Consider the following 27,144-nt stretch of genomic DNA (forward strand, 5'->3'; position numbering starts at 1 on the left):
CCCTTCTCTGCAAGGGGGTAACAGGTAGAGAGAGCTTCTTCTCTTCTCTCTTCTCACTCTCCTTCCTTCTTCCTCTGCCAATTTTTTCCTGTCACTTCCTGTCTCTTCTCTTTGTTGCTCAGTCTCAAAATGGTACTAATATTTGTGGATAGGAGGGGCATGGGAGTGGTTAGCACAGCAGAGATCCATGAGTTCATTCAGTAAATTGGCCCTCATTCATGCTTCATTTATTCATGCACAAAAAAGAACAGTCATCAGCAATTACCGACATGAATAAATGTACATCACGATGTCAATATGCAGCTGGCATTTCTATCATGTTTTAAGGTTGCAAAAAAAAGCACTTTGGGTCATTTGGTTGTCATCATCCTCAGGAAAGTGAGGATTGAAAAAATCAACTGATGTCCCCAGGGTTACACAGAAAATAACACTCAGGCCAGAGTGGAAATCCAGGTGCTTTTGGTGTCAGTTCTAGAATTCATCAACTTATAGAATTTGAGAATCAGAAAGACCTCATCTGAGGAGAATCCTCCTCCTTCAGTAAACATGATGAGTTCAGGTGTCGAGTTTGATGACCTCCAAGGATAAGGAGCTCATCACCATTTGGGGCTACCCGCTCTTCTTTGGATGGCTCTGATTGGTTGTTGAGCCTCATTTGGGTTATTTGCAACATTCTCCCATTCTTTCCCTTGGGTTCAAACAGAATAAGCCTAATTCCTTTTAAATAAGACAATCCTTTAAAAGGCATTCTATTTCCCTTAAATCTTGTCTTCTCCAAACTGTGCCTAATTCCTGCAATTAATTCTTATAGGACATAAAATCATTCACTAGGTTACAATGGATTTTCCATCATGGAGAGATTTGTTGTATGTGTGTATGTGTAAATATACATAAACATATTACATATATGGAGTGAACCTGTATACATATCTATATATACATACAAATGGAATAGTTCCATCCCATATATGTGTATAAAATAAGTGTGTACACGTTTATGTATATGTGTATGTATATCTAAGAGGCACTATAGTAGTAAGGCATAGAGAGATTTGGCTTTGAGGTCAGAAAAAGGTGAATTCAAATTCTTCCCTGGATACATGATACATAACCAGTTGAGTATCACTCAATTCCCTTACACCCAGGCCCTTCTCTAAGACTATAAATTAGAGAAAGTTTCTAATTTGCATTAGTGGAGGGAGGTTCCCTATTGGGAGCTTCCTTACTGAAATGAAATGATAGATTTAGTTTATGTATGTATATATATATATATACATACAAACATACATATTATGTATGTGTCTATACATATACACACACATTTATCATACATATACACACATACATGTATCACACATATACAGGGAGTTTACTGCAACCAATCTGTATTTTAAAAAAAATAAAATAATTGACTTATGAGAGCTGGGTAAGTATTACATTTTCAAAGTAAGTATTTATACCTCAAAAATAGGTAAATGCTATAAATCTGGACTTGATTTATTGTTTTGTTGAATGTTTAAAGTTGAGAAAATGATGTAGAAAATTAGGCAGATTAAACTTAAAAGGGTGTCATAGGTACTTTTTTGGGAAGAATCAGCTGTTAAACATTTGCAAACACTTTTGTATGCATGTTTACACAAATATATATGTACACACATATAAACACATATACATACATGTATACATACATAATCTATATAGGTATATGTGTGTGTATGTATGGATTCAATTTGTGATTTCATTGATCTAGAGAACTCCCAGAGGAGGAAAATCTTTCCCTGATTGTAGTTCAACCCATTCTCCGCAATTTATCTTCTTAGGAGGATTTTTAGAGGCCTGAGGATTGAAATGTGACTTGTCCAGGTCCACATAGCTCCTACCTATCTGGAGCAAGACTTGAATCCAGTTTTTCCTGGCTTTCCAGATGTCTCTCAGTCCTCAATGCCAGATGAATATTCCCATGCATTAAGCATAGTGTCCTGGGCTCCAGTGGGACACTATCTTGAGGGAGACTCCCAGAGTTCCTTGGCTTGATAAGCTGCATTAGCCCAGGAAGGGAGAAGACTGTTCTCCAAAGCAAGCTCCTTAGAGAATTGCAAGCTCAGCACTCTGTTAGGAGCCAGCATAAGGAAGGGTGGTTGCTGGTTGGGAAGGCAAGAGCTATTTCATGGGGGATAATGATCTCAGTCCCTAGAATCCGAGCACTGAACTCAAATCTCATGTCATCCACTTCTGAGCTATGTGACCTCTTCTCTAGGCCTCAGCTCCCCACAAGTATAAAATGGATGGGACAGAGTTGAAGGTCTATAGCAATTTCCAGCTTAAAATCCTCCATAGACTCAACCTATACATTTGATTTGAATTTCAAAGGATGGGTGGAGTTCAGAAGGCAAAAGGCTTGAATAAAAGTCCGGGGTAGGAGAGAAAATAAAAACATCTTACTTCTCTGGTCTTATGTCCTAAAACCTATTTAATAATAATTAGCATTTATATAACATTTTTAAGATTTGCCAAGAACTTTACAAATATCATCTCAGTTTATTCTCCCAATAACCCAGGGAGGCAGGTGCTATTATTCTTCCCATTTTTCAGATGAAAAACTGAGATAGATAGAAGTTTGGTGCTGTACTCAGAGTCACATAGCTAGAAAAGTCTGAAGTGAGATCTGAACTCAGATTTTCTTGATTCCAGGTCTTGGGCTCTATATACTGTGTCTCAAACTAAACTTGGTATAGAAGACAGTCATCATTTCTTTTATATAGCTCTTTTGTTATGTTGTTGTTGTTTTTCAGTTGTGTCTTCATGACCCCATTTGGGGCTTTTTTTGGCAAAGAGATTAGAGTAGTTTGCCATTTTCTTCCCCAGCTCATTTTACAGATGAGGAAACTGAGACAAACAAGGTTAAGTGACTTATCCAGGATCACACAGCTATAAGTGTCTGAGGCCAGATTTGCATTCAGGAAGAAACATCAGATCCAGTGCTCTGTCCGCTGTGCCACCTAGCTACCTAATTTAGTTGCTTACCCTTGGGAACTTTGAATAATAATAGTAATGATGGGTAATATGAAAGAAAAGCAGGTAACTGAACACAAGGCCCCTTTAGCTTCATGTATACCCTGAGAACTATACATGGGATCTCATACCAGCACAAGCGTACACAATACTCACATCCCTGACCTATCAAAAAAGTGTAGGGGATAGAGAACTGGAGTCAGGAGACTTTTTGACTCACTCTGGCCAAACAACAAATCTCTTAGTTTCGAAGACAACTCTTCAAGATTCCACCTTGCAGAAAAGAAGCCACTCTCCATGGTAGAGAGCATTTCCTCATCCTGGGAGTTCCCTCTGCCTTTGAGATCCCAGGTCTACTCCCTCTTCCTACTATAAGGACATGCTAACAGAAGTTAACATTTGTGTAACATTTAACAACATATCAGGAAGTTATTCAATCACTGGTATTAGTCAGAGACCAAGATCCAGAGCTGGAAGGATCTTTGGAAGGCTCCTTGTCTCTCATTCATTTTATAGATGAGGAAACCGAGGGTCATGGTGGGATTATGGTTTAGCCCAGGTCATCCTCCTCACTCAATCATACCCATGAAGTTAAATAGTAGAAAGAATCTTGGTTGGAATCCCACCTCAGCTCTTACTACTTTACCTGATCTTAGAATTCCTCATTCCTCTTTCTGGAATTCAATTTTTTATTCAGTCACTTAAGTTGTGCCCAACTCTCCATGACTTTACTTGGGGTTTTCTTGGTAAAGATCCTGGAATGGTTTGCTGTTGTTGTTGTGTTTTTTTTTTTTTTTTTTTTCCAGCTCTTTTTTCCAGATGAAGAAACTGAGGCAAATGGAGTTAAGTGACTTGCCCAGAAACACACAGTGAGGAAGTGAGGAAGTGTCTGAGTCCAGATTTGAATTCAGTTCTTCCTGACTCCAGACCCAGCATTCCGTCTATTGAAGTCACCCATCTGCTTTATGTACTACACCATCTAGTTTCCTGGATTTCAATTTACTCAAGTGTAAAAGAAAGGGTTGGAAAATTTTTAACCTGAAAAATCATGAAATTTTACTGTGGTTTCATGAAATTTCAGCTCCAATTCTGTAACTGGCTGGTAGAAGAGATTTACTTTATTTCCCCTTCATAGGAGATCACCCCACTTCTGACACCCATTTAGCTATCTGATAGAGAACAAAGCCTTCTGTTTCTCATCCCTCTAGAGAGCTTAGTCAATCACTAAACATATTAAGTACCTAGTATGAGCCAGGCTAAGAGCTGAGAATATAAAAAGAAGCAAAGGACAATCCCTGCCTTCAAGTAGTTTACAATCTAATCTAATAACTCTTGAAGATAAAAGAACTCTAGTAATACTAGTGAAGATTCCTCAAAGTGAGAGCAGGGATGAATTTAGTGAAAGAAGGACCCAGGTTTACATTAAAGCTTTGCTATTACGACCTGTGAGCAAGACACGTCATTTATCTGATCTCAGTTTGTTCATTTTGAAAATGAAAAGTAGGAGACAGATGATTTCTGATGTCCCTTCTAGCCTTAAATCTATGACCCCATAAAACAATCTTTATCAGTAAAGGGAGTTCCCATATTGAAAATACCCCAAACCTTTGAAATCACAGATCCTAACAACAACAAAAAAGATAAGGAAGAAGCCACGAATTTCTGTGACAACTAAGTGTGGGTTCTCTGAAAAAATCAGACATACCAATTTCTTTAAGGAGAAAGACTTAGAGAATTTGGGAGAAGAATGGGGCAGTAGAGGTAGTCTAGGGCTGGTAGGTGATAAAGAAAATAGAGCAATTATACCAGAGTTAGGAAGACAAGTTCAAATCCAGTCTCAGTCATTTACTAGCTATATGATCAGGGCACAGGGACCCTTAGCTTTCTTCAGTTTCCTCAGCTGTAAAATGAGGATAATAATTATTTGTACTTCTCAGGGTTGTTATGAAGATAGGTGAGATAACATTGGTAGAGTGCTTCCTAAATGCTAGCAGTGCTTTTTTAGCCATCAGTCCAAACCCTTTCATTTTACATATATAAGGAATTACAGGGTCACACATATAGTGGCAAAACCAAGTCTAGAATCCAGGGCTGCTGACTCCTAGGCTGAAGTTCTTTCTACTTCACCAGGCAACCATTTTAATTACATAGAAAGAATTTCATTGGGATAGCCAGTTCTCTTCAGGAAATGGGAAGTCATAAAAATGATCTGAAAGATACTTTTGTGGGTTTATGTAGGAGGAAGCAAAAATATCTGCCTCTCTAGACCCAGCCCACTCACTTAGATGAATCAGCTCTGCACACAGCTGTATACATCTGCATGTTTCTGATTGTATATGTTTATATATGTTTGTATATCTGTATCATTATTTTGATAGAGATAGATAGATAGGCTGACAGATGGGATAGATGGATAGACAGATAGGTTAAATAGACAAACAGGATAGATAGAAAGATAGGATAGAAAGAAAGATAGGTTAGGTAGATTAATAGATAGGTTGGTTAGACTAATAGGATAGACAAGATAGAAAGACAGGATAGATAGATAGAAAGATAGACAGATAGATAATACAGATAGATGACTAGATAGATATGAGGTCATGGGAACTGCAATAGGAAGGAAGCCAAAGAGTGAGTCAATCATGGGCTAAAGGTGAAGTGAATTACCCATGAGAGTTTTGAACATCATAGCTAAAGATCATTTAGTCCAGTTTGGCCTAGAGTAATTGATTTGCCCAAAGTCACATTCCTCCTTGCTTGTTATGACCTCATAGATTTCGAACTAAAATAGCTATCTAGGGATTCTTAACTTTTTTATGTCACCAGATTTTGAAAGTCTGGTGAACCTTATAGATCTGTTCTCAGAATAATGTTTTAAAATGCATAAAATAAAACACATAGGATGACAAAGGAAATCAATTATATTGAAAGATAATTATCAAAACATTTTAAATTTTTTTAAAAGTTCATAGACCCCAGAATAAGAATCACTGACATAATCTATCATTTTATATTTGAAAAAGCTGAAGTCTACTTAATAAAAATGAACTGTCCAAAGTTATATAGATATTAAGTGTCTGAATGAGCATTTGAACTCAGGGTTTCCTGCCTCTATGTCCTTTCCATCACACTTGCTGCTTTGAGCTGACCTTTTGGCTCACTGATTTTCAGCATACAATGTCTGCAATCTGTGTGACTAGATTCAATGGACCAGGGTTTGAAGAACACTTGGTAACTCTCAGAGGATTATGGGAAGGAAGGTTCTTCTTCTCTTTCCTGGCATGATCATGGGGCCCATGTTTGTATAGAAGAAATTGGCTGCAAATTGGGGTGACAGGGAACATCCGAGATAGAAAGAAGGGAAGTCTACCTCCTTCTGCACCAGAAGGCCTTGGACTTAACCTCTTCAGATTGGCAGTGGGAAGAGGGCATTGTTCCCCTTAGAAAGAATCTGAAATTAGTACTGTGAGTACACAATATCCCCAGTGTTTGAAAAAGGGATTTCATAAAAGAATTCTGAAAACATTTTACCCTTGAATCTTTCCCTTTTTAATAGCTTGAACTGACCTAATAACAGCTAATATTGGTATCACAATATGAGGTTTTCAAAGCCCTCTATAGACATAACTGCTTTTTAATTCTGTCCCTGAATTTCAGGACATTTTTTTTTGTCTTGCTAGAGAAAAGTTTAAGAATCATAGACTCATTGTGCTGTAAGAAACCTCAGTGGTCACCCAATTCAAACTGTGTCTAGACAGAAATCACCTCAGCTTCATGCTCAGTCAATTTCTGCTCAAAGACCTCCAGTGATAGGGAACTCACTAGTTCCTGAAGCAGATCATTCCATTTTTGAATAGTTTAAACCACTGGGAATTTCCCCTTACATTGCTTCTAATTTTGCCAAGTACAAAATGTTTACTTCTTCAACACCTGAGAGTCCTTATGGTACTTGAAGTCACTGATGCTATGATCCTCGAATCTTTTTTTCCTAGGCTCAACAGCCCTAGTCCCTAAAGTTAATCCACAGATGCCATGGTCATTGTATCTCTCCCTGAAGTGCTCACATTGGAACTAGAGGCTCCCAGCCTCTTCTTAACTCTAAAAGAGAGTTAGGTCCAACCATCTCCCTTTATAGCTTAAATATGTGAGATCTGGGGGTATTGAGGGTTTTATCCAAAGTCTCAGAGTGTTAGAGGCAGGATTTGAACCCAGAATCTCTTTATCAGAACCAGTTTTATTTCCAGAGTATCACAATAACTCCCTTCTCAGTTGCCAGCATCCAGAGCTGATCACACTAGCAATATTTCTTTTTGTTGTTGAGCTGTTCCAGTTTTGTCTGACTCTGTGACTTCATTTGGGGTTTCCTTGGCAAAGACACTGGAGTGATGTGCCATTTCCTTCTTCAACTTATTTTAAAGATGAGGAAGCAGAGGCAAATAGGTTTAAGTGACTTGCCCAGGGTCACACAGCTGGTATGTGTCAGAAGTCAGATTTGAATTAAGAGAAGAGGAATCTTTCTGATTCTAAGCCTAGCACTTTATCCACTGGGTCATTTAACTCCCCATAATAATTCTTTTGGTTCCAATGAAGTCAGCCCAGATAAAGGCCATTGTCAGTCAGTGAAGATTTCATGGCCCACACCTGTCCTTCCTTCAACTGCTCCTTACACACCTGTCACACACCTAGCAAACAAGACTGCTAAGGCCCTTGCAAGGACAGCATCTGTTGTGAAGAGGCCTGGCTTTGGACTTGATCTCCTTTGGGCCCCATGCCCAACTCCCAGGGCATCAGGAGTACTTGCCTAGGACTCCAATCTTCCTGAGAAGGAACGGGATTTTTGGTAGGAGGTTATTTGAGAAAGAGATAGCTGTCGGTATTCTTTGTCATCCATGTGAGGCATTTTCCTAACTAGACAATAGTATGCTTGTCATTATTAAAAATGATACAAACTCTTAAATTATAATCATCGCACCAACTTCACAGTAAATGACTTTTTAGGGTCCTTTGCAAACCTTCTAAAATTGTTTTCATAGTCTATATAGGGTTTTGTTTTGGGGAGGCAGTTAGGGTTGAGGATCTTGCCCAGGGTCATACAACTAGGGAGTGTCTGAGGCTGAATTTCAGAGAGAGAGACAGAGACATTCAAACAGACAGACAGAGACAGAGACAGAGGGAGAGGGAGAGGGAGAGGGAAAGAAAGACAAAAAGAGAGAGGAGAGAGAGAGAAAAAAGAGAGAGAGAAACAGAAAAAGAGAGAGATGATGAAGAAAAAAAAAAAACACACACAAAGAACCTAATTAAGTTTTCACTATGAAACTTTACCTCTCAGAAATCAGCTCTATTGACTATTTTGTTTATTCTCTAGACTTAAGCAAGTGATAGAGAAAATGTTATTCATGCAGGTTAATCTTAAAAGTTCATCATGTGTCACATTTCCTCATCCTTCTCTCAATTAGTTGTTAAATATTCACCACCAGCCCACTCATACTTAGAGCTAAGTCCCAGCTCTGAACCTTATTATCTGGGTTGGTGCAGGATCCTTCTATTCTCTGAGCCTCAGTTTCCTTTCCTGTATAATGAGGGGACTGGACTAGGTGTCTTCTAAGTATCTTACAACATTAAATCTATGATCCTATGTTTTTAAAGATCATTTCATTATAGAATTCTATGGTCCTTTTATCCATTTCATTGTTTCACATTTATCTATCTAATCATCTACCTGTCTATTGTCTGCCTGTCCATCCATCTATCTGTCTATTTGTTTATTTATCTGTTGGAGCATGGACTCTGGATACAGGAAACAGGTTGAGATCCCTCCTATGATGCTTACAACTTCTGGGATCTTTGGTGACTCCCTTCTCTTTTCTGGTTCTCAGTTTCTTCATCTGTAAAATAAGAGGATTGGGCTTGATGGCTTCTGAGTCTCCTTCTGCCTCCAGGGCTATAATTCTACTATCCTCTGACCCCTAAGATCCCTTCCAGCTCCAAAAATGCTATGGCATTTCACTCCTTTATACATTTCACTTCTCTTCATCTATTTATTTTTCCTTGCAGAGTGTGCTACTATTGTTGGAAATAGTTAGCAATAATAAAAATGGCAGGAGACAGAAATCTGGGTTGTATTATTAAAGATCCTTGCACTTGCTAAATGCATCTACCCCACCCAAAGATTTTTGATTAGTCTTGGTTCAACTCTAAAAGATGACATTCATTTTTTTCCCCCTGAGGCAATTGTAGTTAAGTGACTTGCCCAGGATCTCACAGCTGGGAAGTGTGAAGTGTCTGAGGTCAAATTTGAACTCAGGTCCTCCTGAGTTCAGAGCTGGTGTTCTATCCACTACACCACCTGGCTGCCCCATGACATGCAATTAAAAAAAAATAAACACATGGCATCATAGACTCTTAAGTAAGGACAGTTGTAGGTGACATAACCTACTGATGTAAAACTAAAACCAAAAAAACTCAACAAAAACACCAATACATAAATATCCTTTTTTTTTTTTTTTTGGTGGGGGCAAATTGACTTAGAAAAATCATAAATAAATATTATCTATGCTCTCGTGAATTTTTATATTTTTTGTTACATATCTCCCAATTACATTACTCTTGCAGTGTTTCTTTCAATTTAATTTAACCCCTCACTTGACAAATAAAGAAACTGAGGCTGGGAGCTCTTGACTTGTGGCAGATCCCACAAGCCCAAGGTCCTTTGCTTCCAAAATCAGCCATCCTCAAGGTACCATTTAGCACTAGCCCCTTCTGCTTTGCCCTTTCCCCAAACACAATTCACAGAGGCTGGAAGAGGAAATCCGATAGGAAAGGGAGGAATCTGAGTCCTTTTCTGAAGCACTGCAGCTATTTTATCTGCCAGGAGCAAGGACGAGTTTCTGATTGTCCCTGGGTTATCTGGAATAGTTAACACTCCAGCAAAGGCACGGCATGTGATTATGTGGGGGACAGCTGGCAAGTGTTCTGTGGCAGCCTGCAGGCACTCCTCATCAAGCTTTAAATGGCCAGGCCCATCTCAGGAGCCTTGTTCCACATCAGTCCTACAGCCTTACTTTTAGAATTGTTTGGATTGGTGCTGACTTTCCATGATCATACTTCATAAATCTTTTAGACCTTGGCAATGGAGGAAGCTTTCTTGCATTCCTAGCTCTGTTTCTAGACCCCAAACAGTGGTGACCATAGCCTGTTGATAGATTTGCTTAGATCAGGAGGGATTTGTGATTTCAACATCTGCACCTCTGGTAATTTGAAAATCAAACTGTGATGGTGGGGTGCTTAGACAAGGATGATTTAGGACTAAATTTGGTCCGAATGCTGCACTCATTGGGTCAGTCTCTAGGACATGAGTGCTTAAGGGAACAAACTAGCAAATAACCTTGGTGTCCTAGGACACAAGCAAGGGCAATATCTGCAAATTCGATTCTGGGCTTGGATTCCAATTCAATCTCACTTTATGCAAACTAGTTGCTCTTTCAGTAACCCTAGAGTTGGCTTGGAGCTCTTCCTAAGATGGAAGAGCTATGAACCTTCTCCTGAATAGATCCATCAGATTCTCTCTTTACACAAAGTAAAAACAAAATTTTCAGAATCCAGCTCTTAGGTAAGACTATAATCTAAGTGCTCAGAATAATAGATGAAATTTCCATAAGACAATCATGATTACAAAGCATTTTATAAATATTACATCAATTGAACTTTGCAGACAGATACTGAAGGTATTGTCATCCCCATTTTATATCTGAGGCACAGAGAGGTTAAATGACTTGCTTATTTTACAGAACAGGAAACTTAGGCAAGGAAAAATTAAATGATTTGCCTCATTGCCCAAGGTAGCCCAACTACTCAGTGTTGAAGGCAGAATTCAAATCCAGTTCTTCCTGATTGCATGTTCATCACATTATCTACTACCTCATGTTACTATGTCTAAGAAGTGTCTTCTTGCATTATTCATTTTGCTTCATGGAGAGTGAAATATGAAGACATGGATATGTTCAAAAAAATCTTTCTGTTTTCCTAGAGATAGAGATGCTCACATGGGGGGAGAATGAGGCTACTTAGGTTTCCTGAAAATCACCAGGAAGATATTGGAAATGCTCAATCCTTCTGATCCCCCAAACTCCAATTAGGAGAATGGGCTATTGCCCTTCGCCTGAGCTCTGAGGCTGATTTTCAGCATTAACAAACTTATAGATTTAACTCTTGTATTGATGAGAGAATATAGAAATTAGTTGGAGGGAGAGACAGTTTAAAGAGAAAAAATGAGAAACTAAAAGCACAGCATTTTCCTAAAAGGGTTAATTGCTTTGAATCACATTGTTCAGATTATATGTGTCAGAGTTAGAATAGACCTTAATTGATAGCAGTCCAACCTTCCATTTTACAGATGACAATTCTAAGATCTAGAGTAGTTGAGTGCCTAAGATCCTATGGGTATTTGAGGTAGAATTTGAATCCAGCTCTTATTAACTCTACAGTCAAAATCTTGTCCATCATGCCATGATGATATGATGAATCTTTCCTTATTTTTGGAAGTATAGCATACAGAGAATAAAACTTGCTTTCCAAAATATCATAATCAGGTAGGAAGGTGATGAGAGAATGAAGGGTGGGGCAAGTGAAATGTGAGAAATGGGAAACCCTGGAAACTCAGAGATGACTGGGAAGAAAAAAACAAACAAATAAACCAAGCCCCTAGAGATGAGCCTCTTTGGGTGGCCAAGGATGACAAGCTTTTCTAGGACCTCACCCAATCAAATGCAATTAGGAGAACTTCAGATTAAATTCTGCAGGCAGAATGTCCCTCAGCTGTCCCATGGCTCCATGCCTTTGAAACAGTTGTTCATCTGGAAATAACTTTCCCATGAAAAAGGACAACTACAAAAGGCAGAGGGACATGGCCGTAGGCTCTCACACCCCCTCTCTCCAGCACCGAGGTTATTTATGACAGTATGACCAGATACAACGGTAGGAGGAAAACTGAGTCAGTTGTGTTAGGAAGGACAGGAACAATGTTAGGTGCCCCCATAAGGATCGGTTTTCTACCGTTTCCATGAATTTCCTTCATGATTGCTGATACTCGCTGCTTCCTTTGCTTTTCCAAGGTGCTGGGTGTTAATATTCCACGGCAGCTTCCCTGCTGAAAGAGAAAGAAATGCACACAAACGCAAAAGATTGAGCCTGGATGAGAGGGTCAATCTATGATATCTTTCCTCAGCCACTATCTATGAGCATCAGTCCATCAACAAGCATTTGTTAAGTACTTAGCACAGTGCCCGGCACTGTGCTAAGTACTGTGCTAAGTACTGTAGATGTGAAGAATGTCAGCAAAAACCCAGCTCCCCAGAGCAAATATTCATTCTAATGGAGGCGACAGAATGCAAAAAATTGGACATGCTGCATGCAGATAGTGGAGGAAGATAATGAGGTCATCTCAGAGGAACGAAAGGTGCTCATGGGGTTGTGGGCTTGGCTGGAAAGACTTTAAGAGCAGCCTTCAATCTGCAGCCCCATCTGATGAGAAACACTGATTGATGATGGCTTGTGGAGAAAAGGGGAGTCCTGAACACAGGTACAACCCACTCCAGGCCTTTGTAAAGGATTGAAAAATCAGTCTCCTTTCCCCACTTTCCCATTATTTCTTCCTTTGCTTGCAGTTAATTGGCGATTTATTGTAATCTGCCTGTCACTTTGTCATTTCTCTCCCATCATTGATAGCACATGCATAGATTCCAGGATAGTGCCTGACAGAGGAGTGGGGTGCCAGTATAAACCAGAAGCCACTTTGGTCCTGGTCTTTACACCTGGGGCCAGCCACCTGCCCTGAAAAGAAAGGAGAATGTCCATCTCTGAGCCACGAAAGGGTGACTCTCTCCCTGGAAGACCAGAACCAAGAGTTGGAGAAACATTCTACTCACCAGGTTATCCAACCTTGTTTTGCAGCAGGGAAGAGGCCTGGCCAGTGGCTGGAGGTTTGGAAGTCAGAGGGATGTGGATGGGGAGCTGGCCCAGACAGCTTCTATCCTTGTGTCTGGGTCTGCATGGTACCTCACACCAACATGAAGTGAGGACTGAGTCTCTCTGAAAAGGCTGACATCCAGCTGACATCAAGGAGCTAAATATAGAACCACACACTCAAGCCCCTCCTCTTACCCTTTTGAAAGGGGAGACCTGAGGATTCCATTGCCTCCAATGGGTCTCATGGTTTATGACAACCTTCCATCCATTCAACATCCACCCTGGACTTTGAGAATACCTACTGTGTGCCAAACATGAGATATTAAGGATAAAATGGCAGACTTTTAAGACGTGTATCTCCAGCAATGTATAACAATTTGTTGCTACCGGAATGAATTTGACCTGGATCTACCTAAGGTACCTGGGGATCTGTTCTGGAGGATTCTCCTGTAAAAGAAGGGTGGATGCCAGTCCTACAATAGAAAGAAGCTGTTGACTAAGGTGACATGGCCTTTACTCTTGATTTTAACTAGAGATGTATAAAAAGAGATAGATTTGCATAGCATTTGATCTCGGTTCACCTGCAGAATAGTAGACTTTACTCTGATGAGATGACTAAAGTCTTAAGGAGATCACATACAATTAGCCACTGTAAGTAGACTGTAAGCCCCTAGAGGCCAGGGGACTTCTCCTTTTGCCTCTTCATGTATCATAGCAGCTGACACAGGGCTTTGCCCATCGGAGATACTCTGAGTCAAGATTTTTTAAACTGGATGGACCTAATCTAAGATGAAGACTTTCATCTCATAGTCTTCCAAAAGCATCATATTCCAGTTAGTTTTGAAAACACAAAGGGATTTTAAATGATGTGGTAGTCAAGTCTCTGACTCTGGAAAAAGCATGAATAGAAGAAAATTTACATTTTGGAGGTCATCTTTAAATAATGGCACCTCCATATGATATCACTTTAAAAATTATAATTATGCCTTCAGTGTTTTCCCCCTTAACTGTGACCAACATTTAAATCTATTTTTACATTTTTCAACATTTAAATCCAAATAAATATGAAACAATATATCTCAGAGCATCCAATTTCTTATTTTTGGGTTGGTTGCTTTGATAGGAGTTATTTTTGATTCTTTTAAGCTATGTTGTCATTTATTTATTTATTTTTAGCTCATTGCCTCCTGTTCCCTGTTATTTCTCTGGTTTCAGATATATTGTTTATCCTGCACAAAAAAAAGGAGGCTGGAATCTAATTGCTAATGGCCTGTACAGTCAGAGACATTGTGTTCAGTCTTTGTTGGAAGGACCTTCTCCCTTGAGCACAGATCAGTTTGTTAGCTTGGAGAGTTGACACATTGACCCAGGACAGGATAGAATGCAGGGCAGATGAGTTTAGCAGGACAGGGAAGTACTGAGCTGTGAGAGAAAGGATGGCAATATCTGGGAGGAGGAAGGGGAGAGGGAACTTCTCTGGAAACCTTCACACAAAGGCATTCATGGTCTTGTATTATACTGATTTAGGGGTACAGATTCAGAACTGGGAAGAAGCTTATCAGGCTTCTAGTCCCATGCCCAGTTTGTAGAGGACCAGACAAGGTAAGATTTTGCCCCCAATCACATAGGAAGTCAGTATCAGGCCCAGCTATGAATTCTGGTTTTCTGACTCCAAATCCATAGTTGTTATTCTTGAGACACCTTCCTTGCATATCAAGAAAATGGATACTTCCTTGCAGTCAAGAAAATGGATACTTTTTATATCTGATAAATAGAATTAAAGTGCTTAACACAACTACATGGGTTTTTTATTTAGTCATTTTCAGCTGTGTCTGACTCTTTGTAACCTATTTTGGGGTTTACTTGAAAGAGATACTGCTGAAATAATTAGACATTTCCTTCTCTGACTCATTTTACAGATGAGGAAACTGAGACAAATCAGGTTAAATGACTCGACCAAGATCATATAGCTAGTAAATGTCTGAAGCTATACTTGAACTCAGGTCTTCCTGACTCAAAGTCCAGGACTCAATTTACAACATCTAGTTTCCCTAGGGATGACTCTAGGGAAGATAAGATAGGTTGAAGAATGTCTGAATTCCATGTCTCTTCTATGTAGTCTACTCCCTCTCAGCACCTTCCCTATTCCTTTATGCATCTTGACCACCTTCACCATCCTGTCTATCTGACATATATACTGTTCTCTCATAAAGGTTAATTTTCTATTTCTACAAACTGATCTGTACTGAAGGGGTTGGACTCCTTCCAAGGAAAAAGCACCATCATGCAGTGACAAGAAAGCTGGCCATCAAGCCTTAGGTCAACACTATGCCTCTGACATGGACCAGCTGTATTATATAAGCATAGAAAGGTCACATAATCTCTTAGACCTTCAGTTTTTTAATTTATAAAATGGAAATTATGATAATAACTCTAGTATTTACCTAATAAGCTTGTTGTCAGAATAGATGAGATTTTACATGTATTTATATATATATATATATATATATAAAATGTATAATAATCTAACACAATATTTAACCATATTAATATATAATATACTTATAAATCTAATAATATCATCATATATTTATTATCTACCAAAAGTCAGGTACTATTGCTAGGCAGATTTAAAAGCACTATTAGCAAATATGGAAGTCACTAATTAATAGATATATTTTATTTCATTTTAATTTGATTTTATTGATATATTTGATTTTATTTTATGTGATCATTCCTGGATCTAACCCATTCTTCCATGGCCATTGTCCATGAGTCTTCTTTTCTAACAAAGAAAGGCAGTTAAGCAAAACCAATCCACACAATGACTAAATCTGACTAATTATTTAATATTCCATGCATGTAGCCTCCCATTTTTCTACTGAAAGGAGAGAAATATGTTTCATTTGTTTTCCAGGACCGATCATTATAGTTACCCATGCCCTAGCTTCCCTGCTGACTTTCAAACTGAAATGTTCACTGCTTTGGGGATATTTCCAACTGGATGTCCAATAGACATCTTAACCTCAACATATTCAAAATAGAACTCATTATCTTTCCCCCTAAACTTTACCCCCTCTCAACTTCCATATTGGCATTGACAAGGGTAATATTATCCTCCCAGTCCCTCAAGCTCACAACCTAGGAGTTACCTTGGATTCCTCACTATCTCTCACTCCCATATGAAAGTTGTTGCCAAGGACTGTCCACTTCACCTCTTTAGGATCTCCTAAATATACCCCTCATCCCCATGTAGGCCCTCATCACCTGGAGTTTTATGAGGGTTTTATGAGGATTAGTACTTGGCTCTTTCTATCCAATCTATTCTTCATTCAGCCAATCAAAATGATTTTCCTAAAACCCAGATCTGACCAGGCCCCCACCTCAATAAATTCCAGCAGCTCTCTATTGCTTCCAGGAGTAAATACAAAATGCTCTGTTTGACATTCAAAGTCCTTCACAACGTAGTTCCTTCAAGTCTTCATTTACCTTAGTCCCTAAAATGTAATCTTCAATCCATTGTCAATGACCTCTTGACTGTTCCACAAACAACCTCTATCTCTTAGCTCTAGGCACTTTCTCTGAAATCCTTTCTCTCCTCAGTTTTGCCTACTGATTTCCCTAGCACCCTTAAATCTCAACTAAATCCCATCATTTATAGGAACCTTTTTTAATTCTAGTGCTTTCCTCTGTTAATTATTTCCTATTTGATCTGTAGATTGTAAATTGTCATTTGCCTCTTTTTATATTTAGTGCTTAGCACAGTCCCTGGCACATAGTAAGTGCTTAGTAAATGATTATTGACTGACTGATTCATAATTAGACTTCGCAATATAGATTTCATATACATTCTTTTAATGATTGTTCTTCTGTCTTCACTTTGCATCAGTACAATTTTTCCAGGTTTCTCTAAATTCTTCATATTTGTCTTATGGTATAAGAATATTTCATTAATGTTGGAGGGGATGTGGGAAAACTGGGACACTGATACATTGTAGGTGGAATTGTGAATTGTGGAATTGTGAACCATTCTAGAGAGTGATTTGGAACTATGCTCAAAAAGTTATCAAACTGTGCATACCCTTTGATCTAGCAGTGTTACTACTGGGCTTATATCCCAAAGAGATCTTAAAGAAGAGAAAGGGACCTGTATGTGCAAGAATGTTTGTGGCAGCCCTCTTTGTAGTGGCCAGAAACTGGGAACTGAATGGATGCCCATCAATTGGAGAATGGCTGAATAAATCGTGGTATATGAATATTATGGAATATTATTGTTCTGTAAGAAATGACCAGCAGGATGATTTCAGAAAGGCCTGGAGAGATTTACATGAACTGATGCTGAGTGAAATGATCAGGACCAGGAGATCATTATATGCTTCAATAACAATGCTATATGATGATCAATTCTGATGGACGTGGCTCTCTTCAACAATGAGATGAACCAAATCAGTTCCATTTGTTCAATAATGAATAGAACCAGCTACACCGAGGGAACTATGGGAAATGAGTATGAACCACTACATAGCATTTCCAAACCCTCTGTTTTTGTCTGCTTGCTTTTTTGATTTCCTTTACAAGTTAATTGTACATTATTTCAAAGTCCAATTCTTATGCAGCAAAATAACTGTATGGATATGTATACACATATTGTATTTAACATATACTTCAACATATTTAACATGTATTGGTATACTTATCATCTGGGGGAGGGGGTGGGGGAAGGAGGGGAAAAATTGGAACAAAAGGTTTTGCAATTGTCAATGCTGAAAAATTACCCATACATATATCCTGTAAATAAAAAGCTATAATAATTAAAAAAAGAATATTTCATTAATCCATATATCATAGTTTGCTTAATCACTCTTCAACCAACAGACAACAAATCTATTTCCAATTTATTATGATTTATAGGATCTTTTTAATAGGGATTCTGAAAAGCTGTTTTCAAACCTATTAATGACTCTTTTGGAAATATTAGGTTATGATAGTTTGAAATGATATACCACCAGCTATTCAGGGATAAGCTCAAATGCTTATTTATCCAGTTCATCCTTTTCCTGAAGAATAATTGATAGCAAATCAAACAAACCACAGTGGGTTCTTAAAGGATAACCCAAACAAAATGATTCTACTAATAATCTATGGTAAGGTACCATTTTGGAGTTTATGGTGTGTTAGAAAGATGTAGCTAGCTGGAAAGCAAACAAATATACACACAAACAACCACTACCAATAAAAAAAAAACCCCAAAAAACATTGTGGTGTTTTCAGGGTTATGTATGCCTGGTTGTGTTGAAGTGTTTACTGTCTATTTTAGGGACTTGTGGGCAGCAGCCAGATTAAAAGAAGATCCGGAGGTGGGAGCTGGCTGTTTGGGGGACAGATACCATGCTGTTCTTTGTTCACATTGTGGGTGAGCTGAGGCCCAGCTCCAGAAGGACAGCTGCTGACCACTGTCCAGGGACACAAACAAGTAGCCAGGCATTGCTCTACCTCTCTTCAAGGCCTCCAGTATAGAACTTGGTCTGACAGGAAGGAATCTTGACTGAGGAGAAAAATCTCTTAGTAAGACTGGAGAAACTAAAGCATTGAAAAATTCATAATTAAATTTTGATAGTACATCATAGTTAGCAAAACATGTACAAATACAATCTAATTGGAACCTCAAAACAAGTCTATGAAGTGAGAACCAGGGCAATCCTTAAAAGATTGTATATAAAAACTACATCTAATTATGGATCCATTGAGTGATCACTCAATCAATGATCATTTATTAATCACCTCCTATGTGCTAAGCCCTGGAGATATAAAAAGAAGCAAATGACAGTCTGTGCTCTCAAAGAGCTTACAATCTAGTGGAAGACACAAGAAGCAAACATATATACGAAAAGTAATCTACAGGACAAATAGGAAATAAGAGAGATATTGTTATCTCTTACAAAAAGGAGGAAACAGTTTGAGATAGGTGAGATGGTTTGTCCATAATTACATAATTACTAGTATCAGAATCAAAATTTGAACCCAGGTTCTTTCTGATTGCATATCTGCTTCTCTGATCCCTGTTCTTAATTCTGCCCTCATAAGTCAAACAAAGTCCAGTCACTTTTTTCCTACATGGCAGCCTTCAAAAACTTGAATGCAGTCATCACTTGAATGCAGACCCTAAGGATTCTCTTCTGCACATAAAACATGCTTGGATGTTTAAAGTTTTCCTTGTTTGAGAAGGATGAAAGAAGCATATCTAAAACCTACTTATTATATGCCAGGCACTGTGCTAAGCCCTTTAATATCTCATTTAATCTTTATAATAACCTTAGAAGGATTATTATCCCCATTTTATGGTTGAGGAAACTGAGGCAGATGTTAAATGATTTGCCCAGGATCATATAGCCAGTAAATGTCTAGGGCTGTATTTGAACCGAATTCTACTTGACTTCAAGGCCATTGCTCTATTCTTTCTAGCATCTAGCTGACACAAAACCTTATTTCCTTTGCTAATATTAACTATTATTAACACAACACTATATAATTTACAAAGCACTTTATATATTTTAACTCATTTGAGTGAACTTAGAGCAACCTTGCTATTATTATCCCAATTTTACAAATAGTGAAACTGAGGCAAAAAAAAAAAAAAGATTAAGTGACTAGTTCATGGTTGCATAGCTAAATAAACATCTGAGACAGGATTTGAACTCATCTTCCCCAAGTCTAGCACTCTATCCACTGTGCCACCTGGCTTTCCTCATCATAAGTTTATTAGTTGTTTCTCCTGGACTTCTAGTCCTTTGATGGAGTAGGAAGGGCTGAGAGAGTGGAAAGACAGCTTAAATCAGGTTTTCTTTCCTCCAGGGTTAGAACGGGCAAGAACCAAGTGTTTATAGGCACTGCTGCCTGGCTGTTTCTCTTTTTACACATTTCTTCCTGGTGGCCAGTTTTGTGGGAGGCAAATTCATTCCTTTTAACATCAGCCCTTCTTCCCCATAATCTTTGCCTATTATATGTTTTTCTGCACTGGGGTGCTTTCTAAAGCACCTCCCCTGAGTGCTCTGCCTCAGCTGTGCAAATACTCAAGTTATTGAGGTACTAGGAATCCAACAAGGAGGGAAATGTGTAGCTTGGGTTGCAGACAGCTCCTCCCTTTCCTTGTGTAAACATTACACCACAGCTGTGTACCTGCAGCCAAAAACTGGCCACATCCTCCAGGATACTTGGTGACCTTGAGCTTTGGCTTCTGGACTTGTCCATCTCTCCTCAGCTTATAAAGAGGGCCTCCCATTGGCCCATCTTCATCAGCCATGTTATTTTGTTCACTTTTCCAGATCGCTGCTTGGGGTCATAGGCCAGAGTTTGCCAGACCTTAACTACAAATCCATGGGCCACATCAAGAAAAGAAGTGAATGTGATGGAGAAGGGAGCTTGGATAGAAATTCTTGTGTTCCAGAGCATGTGGCCAAAGCAAACTAGTAAATCCTTTACCTTGCTTTGCTTGTAGAAAACTGGCATTCCTCCAGGAATTTGGCCTTATTTCCTCTCCAACTTGCAGCCAATCTGTATTTTTCCCCTTGTATCCTGAAGCCATTCTTTTTTCCAGGTATTTCACCTATAGGAATTTTGTCCTCTTGTCTACTGCACAAGGTGAGGCAGATTAAGTGAAGTCAAGGATAGATAATCACAAGATCTGTGAAGGGCAAAACATCAGGTGGGTGGTGAGAGAGCCTAGTGGCTATCTACTTATACTTCAATGGGAAAGACTTCAAAGAATGAAAGAGAGCTCTCCAGGTATTTGAATGGCTGCTGTGGAAAACAATGAAATTTTATTTTGGTCCCAGAGGGAAGAACCTGAAGTATTGGGTGGCTGAGAATCAATGGAATGGGAAATCTCTTAACAATTTAACAGCAAGCATTTATTAAGCACCAACTATGGGCAAATAAATGGTGTAGGTTCTAAGGCATCAAAGACAAGTCCCTGGTTAAGTGATCTTGCATAAGCAAGGGCAAAGTCATACTTGTCATGTGTCAAGTGGGCATCCTCTTAATTCTAGAACCTTCCCTCTGTTAATTATTTCCTATTTATCGTATATATGGCTTTTTTGGTCATATTTGTTTATTTGTTATCTCTTGTAAGCTTGTAAGCTTTTTGAAGGTAGGGACTCTCTTTGACTTCTTTTTGTAATCCCAGCACTTAGCACAGAGCACGGCACTTAGTAGAGGCTTAATAAATTTTTATCAACTGCATCCCTAGCCTATAGCTAGGGAGAGACAATCTAAGTTGAAATTAAAAAGAAATTAAGGAGCCTGCATAGGACTTGAGAGACAACATGTTGTAGACGTAGATGTAGATGTAGCAACCAGTGCTAAAATTTGTACAATACCTTGAGTAATGAACCAGCATATCTGAAGTGCATTAGATCCTCAGGGTCTTAGGAAACTGAATTGATAAGGTAGATAATTTTTAAAAATTAAATATAAACAAACATTTATCAAATATGTATGTTGACAGGTGCTGTTTTCCAGCTCCCTGCCAATAAGGTTGAAGCCAGGCTAATAATAACAATGGCCCAAATGAAAACAAACAAGTCTGTCAGGTCCAAAGTACCATCCTCCCTTCCTAATACTGGTTTACATGGGATTTCCCCCAAACAAACCATAACTAAAGTTTATGTGTATGCTGTATTTAAAAAAAAAAAAAAATATATATATATATATATATATACACACATACATATATATATTTATGTATGCTTGTATGATAATGTTATTTCTTTCACTTTTGCTTTATATATTATTTCTATAATATAATAGCTAACAAATGTTCATCTTGCTTTTTTATTATTAAAATAATTATTTGCTGACATCTGTTGCTTTTATATCTCTTACTTTTCCTGACGTATCTTTATGTCCCTAGGTATCCCTTACAACAAAGAATTAAAAAAATGAAAGATGACAAGTCAGCAAAATTCCTAATGTGGGCTACTAACTTTGTATTTCAATTTTCCAGAACTAAAACCAGAAATTTAAATTGTCAGAATTTTTCTATTGGGCTATACAATGTTGTTTTCTTCTCTTTTGCTTTAAAACATTATTGGATATCTGATGTCGAAAACAAAAACAAGCAAAAATTTCATTTGACCCTGTTCTTCAAGTAATGATACCCTTCCTTCCTTTCTTGCTTCAATTATTGCAACAGACTACTAATTGGTCTTTCCATCCAAGCCATAATTCACACAATTACAAAAGTGATTTTCCTACAGCACAGATCTCTCTTGTTCGACAAACTCTAGTGACCTCTAGACTAAACACATGCTCCTTTGTTTTAACATTTTAACATTGAACATTTAAACATATCTGACCTTAACCTTCCCTCTAGCAAACCTTGGCTCTCTACTACTGTAGACACATGGCCCATTGGAATCCTCTTCCACACCTGTAGCTTTAGCTAACATGGGGCCCTGGTTGATTCTGACTTCCACTGGTAATGCCTCATTTGCATTCTGGCATCACAATTCTCCAACCCATCACATTTCCACTTGAATATCCTTATATCAAGAGAATGATGTCTCAAAATGAACTCTTCCCATCTCTTTCATGTAATCTTATTCACACAGAAATTACACTAGCAACATTTTTGACATTTATCACCCCTTCTCCATTCCAATGGCCACCAAAAAAAGGAATAAACTTCCCCCAAACAATCCCTCTTACCTCAATGAGCATTTACTTTCCCTTCCTCACTGTGCAATATGGCCAAAATAGTCTACACATGATACCCCATATCCCTTTTGTTCCTTTTCCTTACTTCCATCTCATGGAATAGAATCCCATTCTTCCTTCAAGGCTCATCTCCAGTCCCAATTTCTGTGTGAATGTTTCTTTTTTTAAATGAAATTTTATTTTTTAGAAAGCAAGAATTACAAAACTCCTGTTATAAATATGTATAGTCAAGTAATAAAAATTTTCTCTTTGGCCATGATGAAAAATATTCCAACATAGCCTTTGAATTTATTACTTCTCTACTAAAAGATAAAAAAAAAATGCTTTATTATGAATTATCTAGAATTATGGCTAGTCATTGTGTTGATCAGTCTTCTTAAATCTTTCAAAGTTGATTGTCTTTATGATATTGTCATTTTGTACTAATTCTCTTAGTTTTGCTTGCCTCACTCTTTATCAGTTCATATCTTCTAAGGTTTCTCTGTAAAGCTTTTCTTGATTTCTTCAACTTGCTAATGCCTTCCCTCTCAAAATACTTAGTATTTAATTATATTGTAGTTTTTATTTTTATATTTATCCACATGCATTTATTTTCTTTTTTTCTTTTTTTTTATTAATTTTATAATTACACATTTTTGATAGTATATATGCATGAATATTTTTTTTATAACATTATCCCTTGTATTCATTTTTCCAGATTTTCCCCTCCCTCCCTCTACTCCCTCCCCTAGATAACAGGCAATCTCATACATTTTAACATGTGTTACAGTATAACCTAGATACAATATATGTGTGTAAATTCAATTTTCTTGTTGCACGTTAAGTATTGGATTCCGAAGGTATAAGTAACCTGGGTAGATAGACAGTAGTGCTAACAATTTACATTCACTTCCCAGTGTTCCTTCTCTGGGTGTAGTTATTTCTGTCCATCATTGATCAACTGGAAGTGAGTTGGACCTTCTTTATGTTGAAGATTTCCACTTCCATCAGAATACATCCTCATACAGTATTGTTGTTGAAGTGTACAGTGATCTTCTGGTTCTGCTCATTTCACTCAGCATCAGTTCATGTAAGTCTCTCCAAGCCTTTCTGAATTCATCCTGCTGGTCATTTCTTACAGAGCAATAATATTCCATAACCCTCATATACCATAATTTACCCAACCATTCTCCAATTGATGGAAATCCATTCATCTTCCAGTTTCTAGCCACTATGAAAAGAGATGCTACAAACATTTTGGCACATACAGGATCCTTTCCCCTCTTTAGTATTTCTTTGGAATATAAGCTCAGTAGTAGCACTGCTTATCCACATGCATTTATACTTACATACATATTTATACACATACATGTTCACTTGTATAACTGAGCGAGGGGAGATGTATCAGAGTAGCCATTAGAGGGTCCATCATTGTTACATGAGAAGGGAGCTCTATCTGCTAACCAACCAAAATGGGGAGGTTGTGATATTGTTTCTAGAAGTTTGTGATTATATGATAGGTGAGTCCTGTCCCCAGTTTAAAACATCCACATGCATCTTTTAACTTTCTTGTCATCTAGTTTCATGGTGAATTAAACTGGTTACTGAACTGAAAATGAAAGTAAATGCAATAGGCTTTGATGGAGAAATTCCATCTTTTTTGCCTACTTATAAATTAAGTTACAACTACTGTACAATTCCATGTAGGAAGATGTGGTTCCATAGGCTTAATCTTCCCACCTAGGCCACAGTGACTTTGAATGCATAGTACTAATGTTTCTTCTGTGCTGGTTGAGTGTCTTCTTTCTCGTTGTTCAATCATTTCAGTCATGTCCTTCTCTCCATGACGTCATTAGCTGTTTTCTTGGCAAAGATACTGTTTGCCATTTCCTTTTCCAGTTCATTTTACAGATGAAGAAACTAAGGCAAATGAGATTAAGTGACTTGCCTAAGATCACACAGCTAGTAATTGTCTGAAGTCATATTTGAACTCAGATCCTCCTGACTCCAAGCCTGGCATTCTCTCCATTGCAGCAACTAGCTGCCCCTTCTTTTCTTTTATTCCTAGGTATATGAGCATCAGAGAGAAAACAGACTAGACTATGACCTTCAGAATAATCATCCAAGGAACAATTGCTGAATCCAGGAAGAAACTAACCTTGATGAGCAATCTGCTTTAACCCAGCAGTGGACTCTTCCCAAGATTCTGTGTCTTGAAAACAAAATAATTTAACCATTGATTATGATGCACCTCAAAGTGAATTTGGGGTGGGATAGTGGGGAAAGGCATGTTTATACTTGCCATTTTATCATTTAGTGGTACAATCTCCAGGGATGAAGGTTGTAGAAAAGAAAATGTACTCTCTGGTGTATGGTGTATCTTAAAGGTGCTGAGGAAAATGTTTGCATGTTTTGGATTTTGGGTTTTTTTTGTGGTGATGTCTTTGATATCTCTTTTGTAAAACCTAACTTGATGGTAAGTGGTTAAATGGAACTCAGGTGCTAGTCACTGGTCTATAACAGATGTGTCTATAACACAAATCCCATATATGTGCACTGATGCAATGGGCATCCACAAAATTTTAACAAGTACTATAAAAGAAATAATTAATAAATCAAATAGCATGTGCTCACTATGTTCTAGCACTTTTCCCATGGGGATGAGCTGATAGTAATAGAGAAAAAATTATCCATAAGACCCTTAGCATACCCTGGAACCCTGAGATAGATGTAGCCCAACTGAGCTACAACTGTAGACAATTGTCTCTGAGACAGAGAGAGCACTCCAACTATCCTATGAGTGATGCTCTCTAGAACTAAAAGTACACATACCATTATAATTAACTCTATGCTAAAGAGTTACAAAATTTTACAACTGGAAGGGACCTCAAGAGTCTGTTTAGTCCAACACATTTCATTATTTATTTATTTTTGCTGAGGCAATTGGGGGTTAAGTGACTGGCCTAAGATAGGAAGAGTTAAGTGTCTGAGGCCAGATTCAAACTTAGCTCCTCCTAACCTCAGGACTGATGCTCTATCCACTGTCCCAGTTCAACACATTTTAGAACAAGAATTCCATCTACAATAAACTTACCAAGTGGCCGTACAATATTGCCTTAAAGTCCTTCCAAGAGGAGAGGCTCCAAGGCAGCAATTCCATTCTGGCACAATTTAAATAATTATTAGGAAACTTTTTTTTCATCGCTGTTAGTTTCTTTTTCTTTAATTATTTAATATTTTTCCTTCTTAATTCATCTCTTTAAACCTTCCACTCATTATCCCTATGTCTATCTAGTGGGATCAAGCAGTCTTCTATTTAATACCTGTTCAAATACTTAAAGACATCTATAGTTCCCTCCGATTGCCCAAATCTCTTCTTGTTTAAGTTTAACAACTGAGGTTGTTCTTCATATGACATAAACTTGATGTCCTTTAGTATTTGGATTGCCTTCCTCTGTACATTCACTAATTTGCCAATCTTCTGCCTAAATGTAGCACGTATAACTAACCCTAATAATCTAGATGTGGTCTGACCAAGGCTATTTACAAAAGCAAACATCCAGATGTGATTCCAAGTCCAGTTGGAGGACTCCCTGCTCCCCATCTGTGACTGGAGAGTTAGTCTGAATCCTCCTGCCTAACCCTGCCCTTTTAACAATACACAGGGAGTGCTAAGAACCACAAGTTTGAGGGAAATAAATGTCATCTGAAAAAGTGGACTGAAAATAAGAGGAGCGGCGGAGCCAAGATGGCGGAGAAGAAACACAGGACTCAGTGAACGTCCTCACTCCCTCACAACCAATTAGATAAATTAAGTCTCAAAATTAGCTCAGGACTGATAGATACCACAAGGACTGGAAGCACGACTTACCAGCTGAAGAGAATCTGGAGTTTCAACAGGAAAGGTCAGTTCTCAGGGGAGGAATAAGAAAGACCAGCACAGACGGTGGGGTAGGGGCACACTGCGCCCATTGCGCTGGGAGGGGCTCTGGGATCAGAGAAGCCACTGAGGTAAAGGAATCTGGCACAGGCTGTTAGCTCTTCTCTGCTAATTATTTAGCAGTTCAGAAGAGAAAGCCAAAATATTTTAAAACTCAGATTAGATTCCCCCCCCCCACCCTGGGAGTGACTCAGTAGACTCGGCACCAGGGGGTGTGGCCTCAGCTACCTCCTGAGAATAGTTAAGAGACTGACAAGTGGGTGGATACGGCCCAAGGCAACACACACTGCCTAGCTTAGCTGGAGGGAGTGGAACTCAGCTCCAGGAAGTCCCAGAGAAGCGGAACCTTTGAACTAGGGACCGCGGTTTCTGGCAGACACTTCCAGTTTGAGCGCAGGGGCTTCTCACATCACCTGCTGCAGACATCCACTCCCCACCCGGACACATAGACTGGGCTTCCTGCTGTCTTCACTATTCTACGCCCTCGAAGCACAGAAGTGCTAATCACCTCTGAGGCACTTTCAGGGAGGGGGTGG

At 38.5% G+C, this 27,144-nt stretch overlaps 1 protein-coding gene across 5 annotated transcripts in view; it reads right to left on the reverse strand.

The window, feature by feature from the left end:
• The window catches only part of MYOZ2 (myozenin 2), a 66,471-nt gene extending 39,696 nt beyond the window's left edge, over positions 1-26,775 (reverse strand). Inside the window, exons 1-2 of one of the 5 annotated variants that reach the window (XM_074272994.1) lie at positions 26,540-26,709; positions 12,064-12,157 (exon numbers count right to left, since the gene is read on the reverse strand). In XM_074272994.1, coding sequence (XP_074129095.1) covers positions 12,064-12,085 — 22 coding nt within the window. In that variant the 5' untranslated portion in view covers positions 12,086-12,157; positions 26,540-26,709. Of the gene's footprint in view, positions 1-12,063; positions 12,158-12,935; positions 13,113-26,539 lie in introns of those variants that run through there. The other 4 variants (XM_074272992.1, XM_074272993.1, XM_074272996.1 and 1 more) reach the window with 4 other exon arrangements.
• Between the last annotated feature and the right edge of the window lie 369 nt (positions 26,776-27,144).

The sequence above is a fragment of the Sminthopsis crassicaudata genome, chromosome 6 (assembly GCF_048593235.1).
Source record: "Sminthopsis crassicaudata isolate SCR6 chromosome 6, ASM4859323v1, whole genome shotgun sequence".
Classification (NCBI taxonomy): Eukaryota; Metazoa; Chordata; class Mammalia; order Dasyuromorphia; family Dasyuridae; genus Sminthopsis; species Sminthopsis crassicaudata.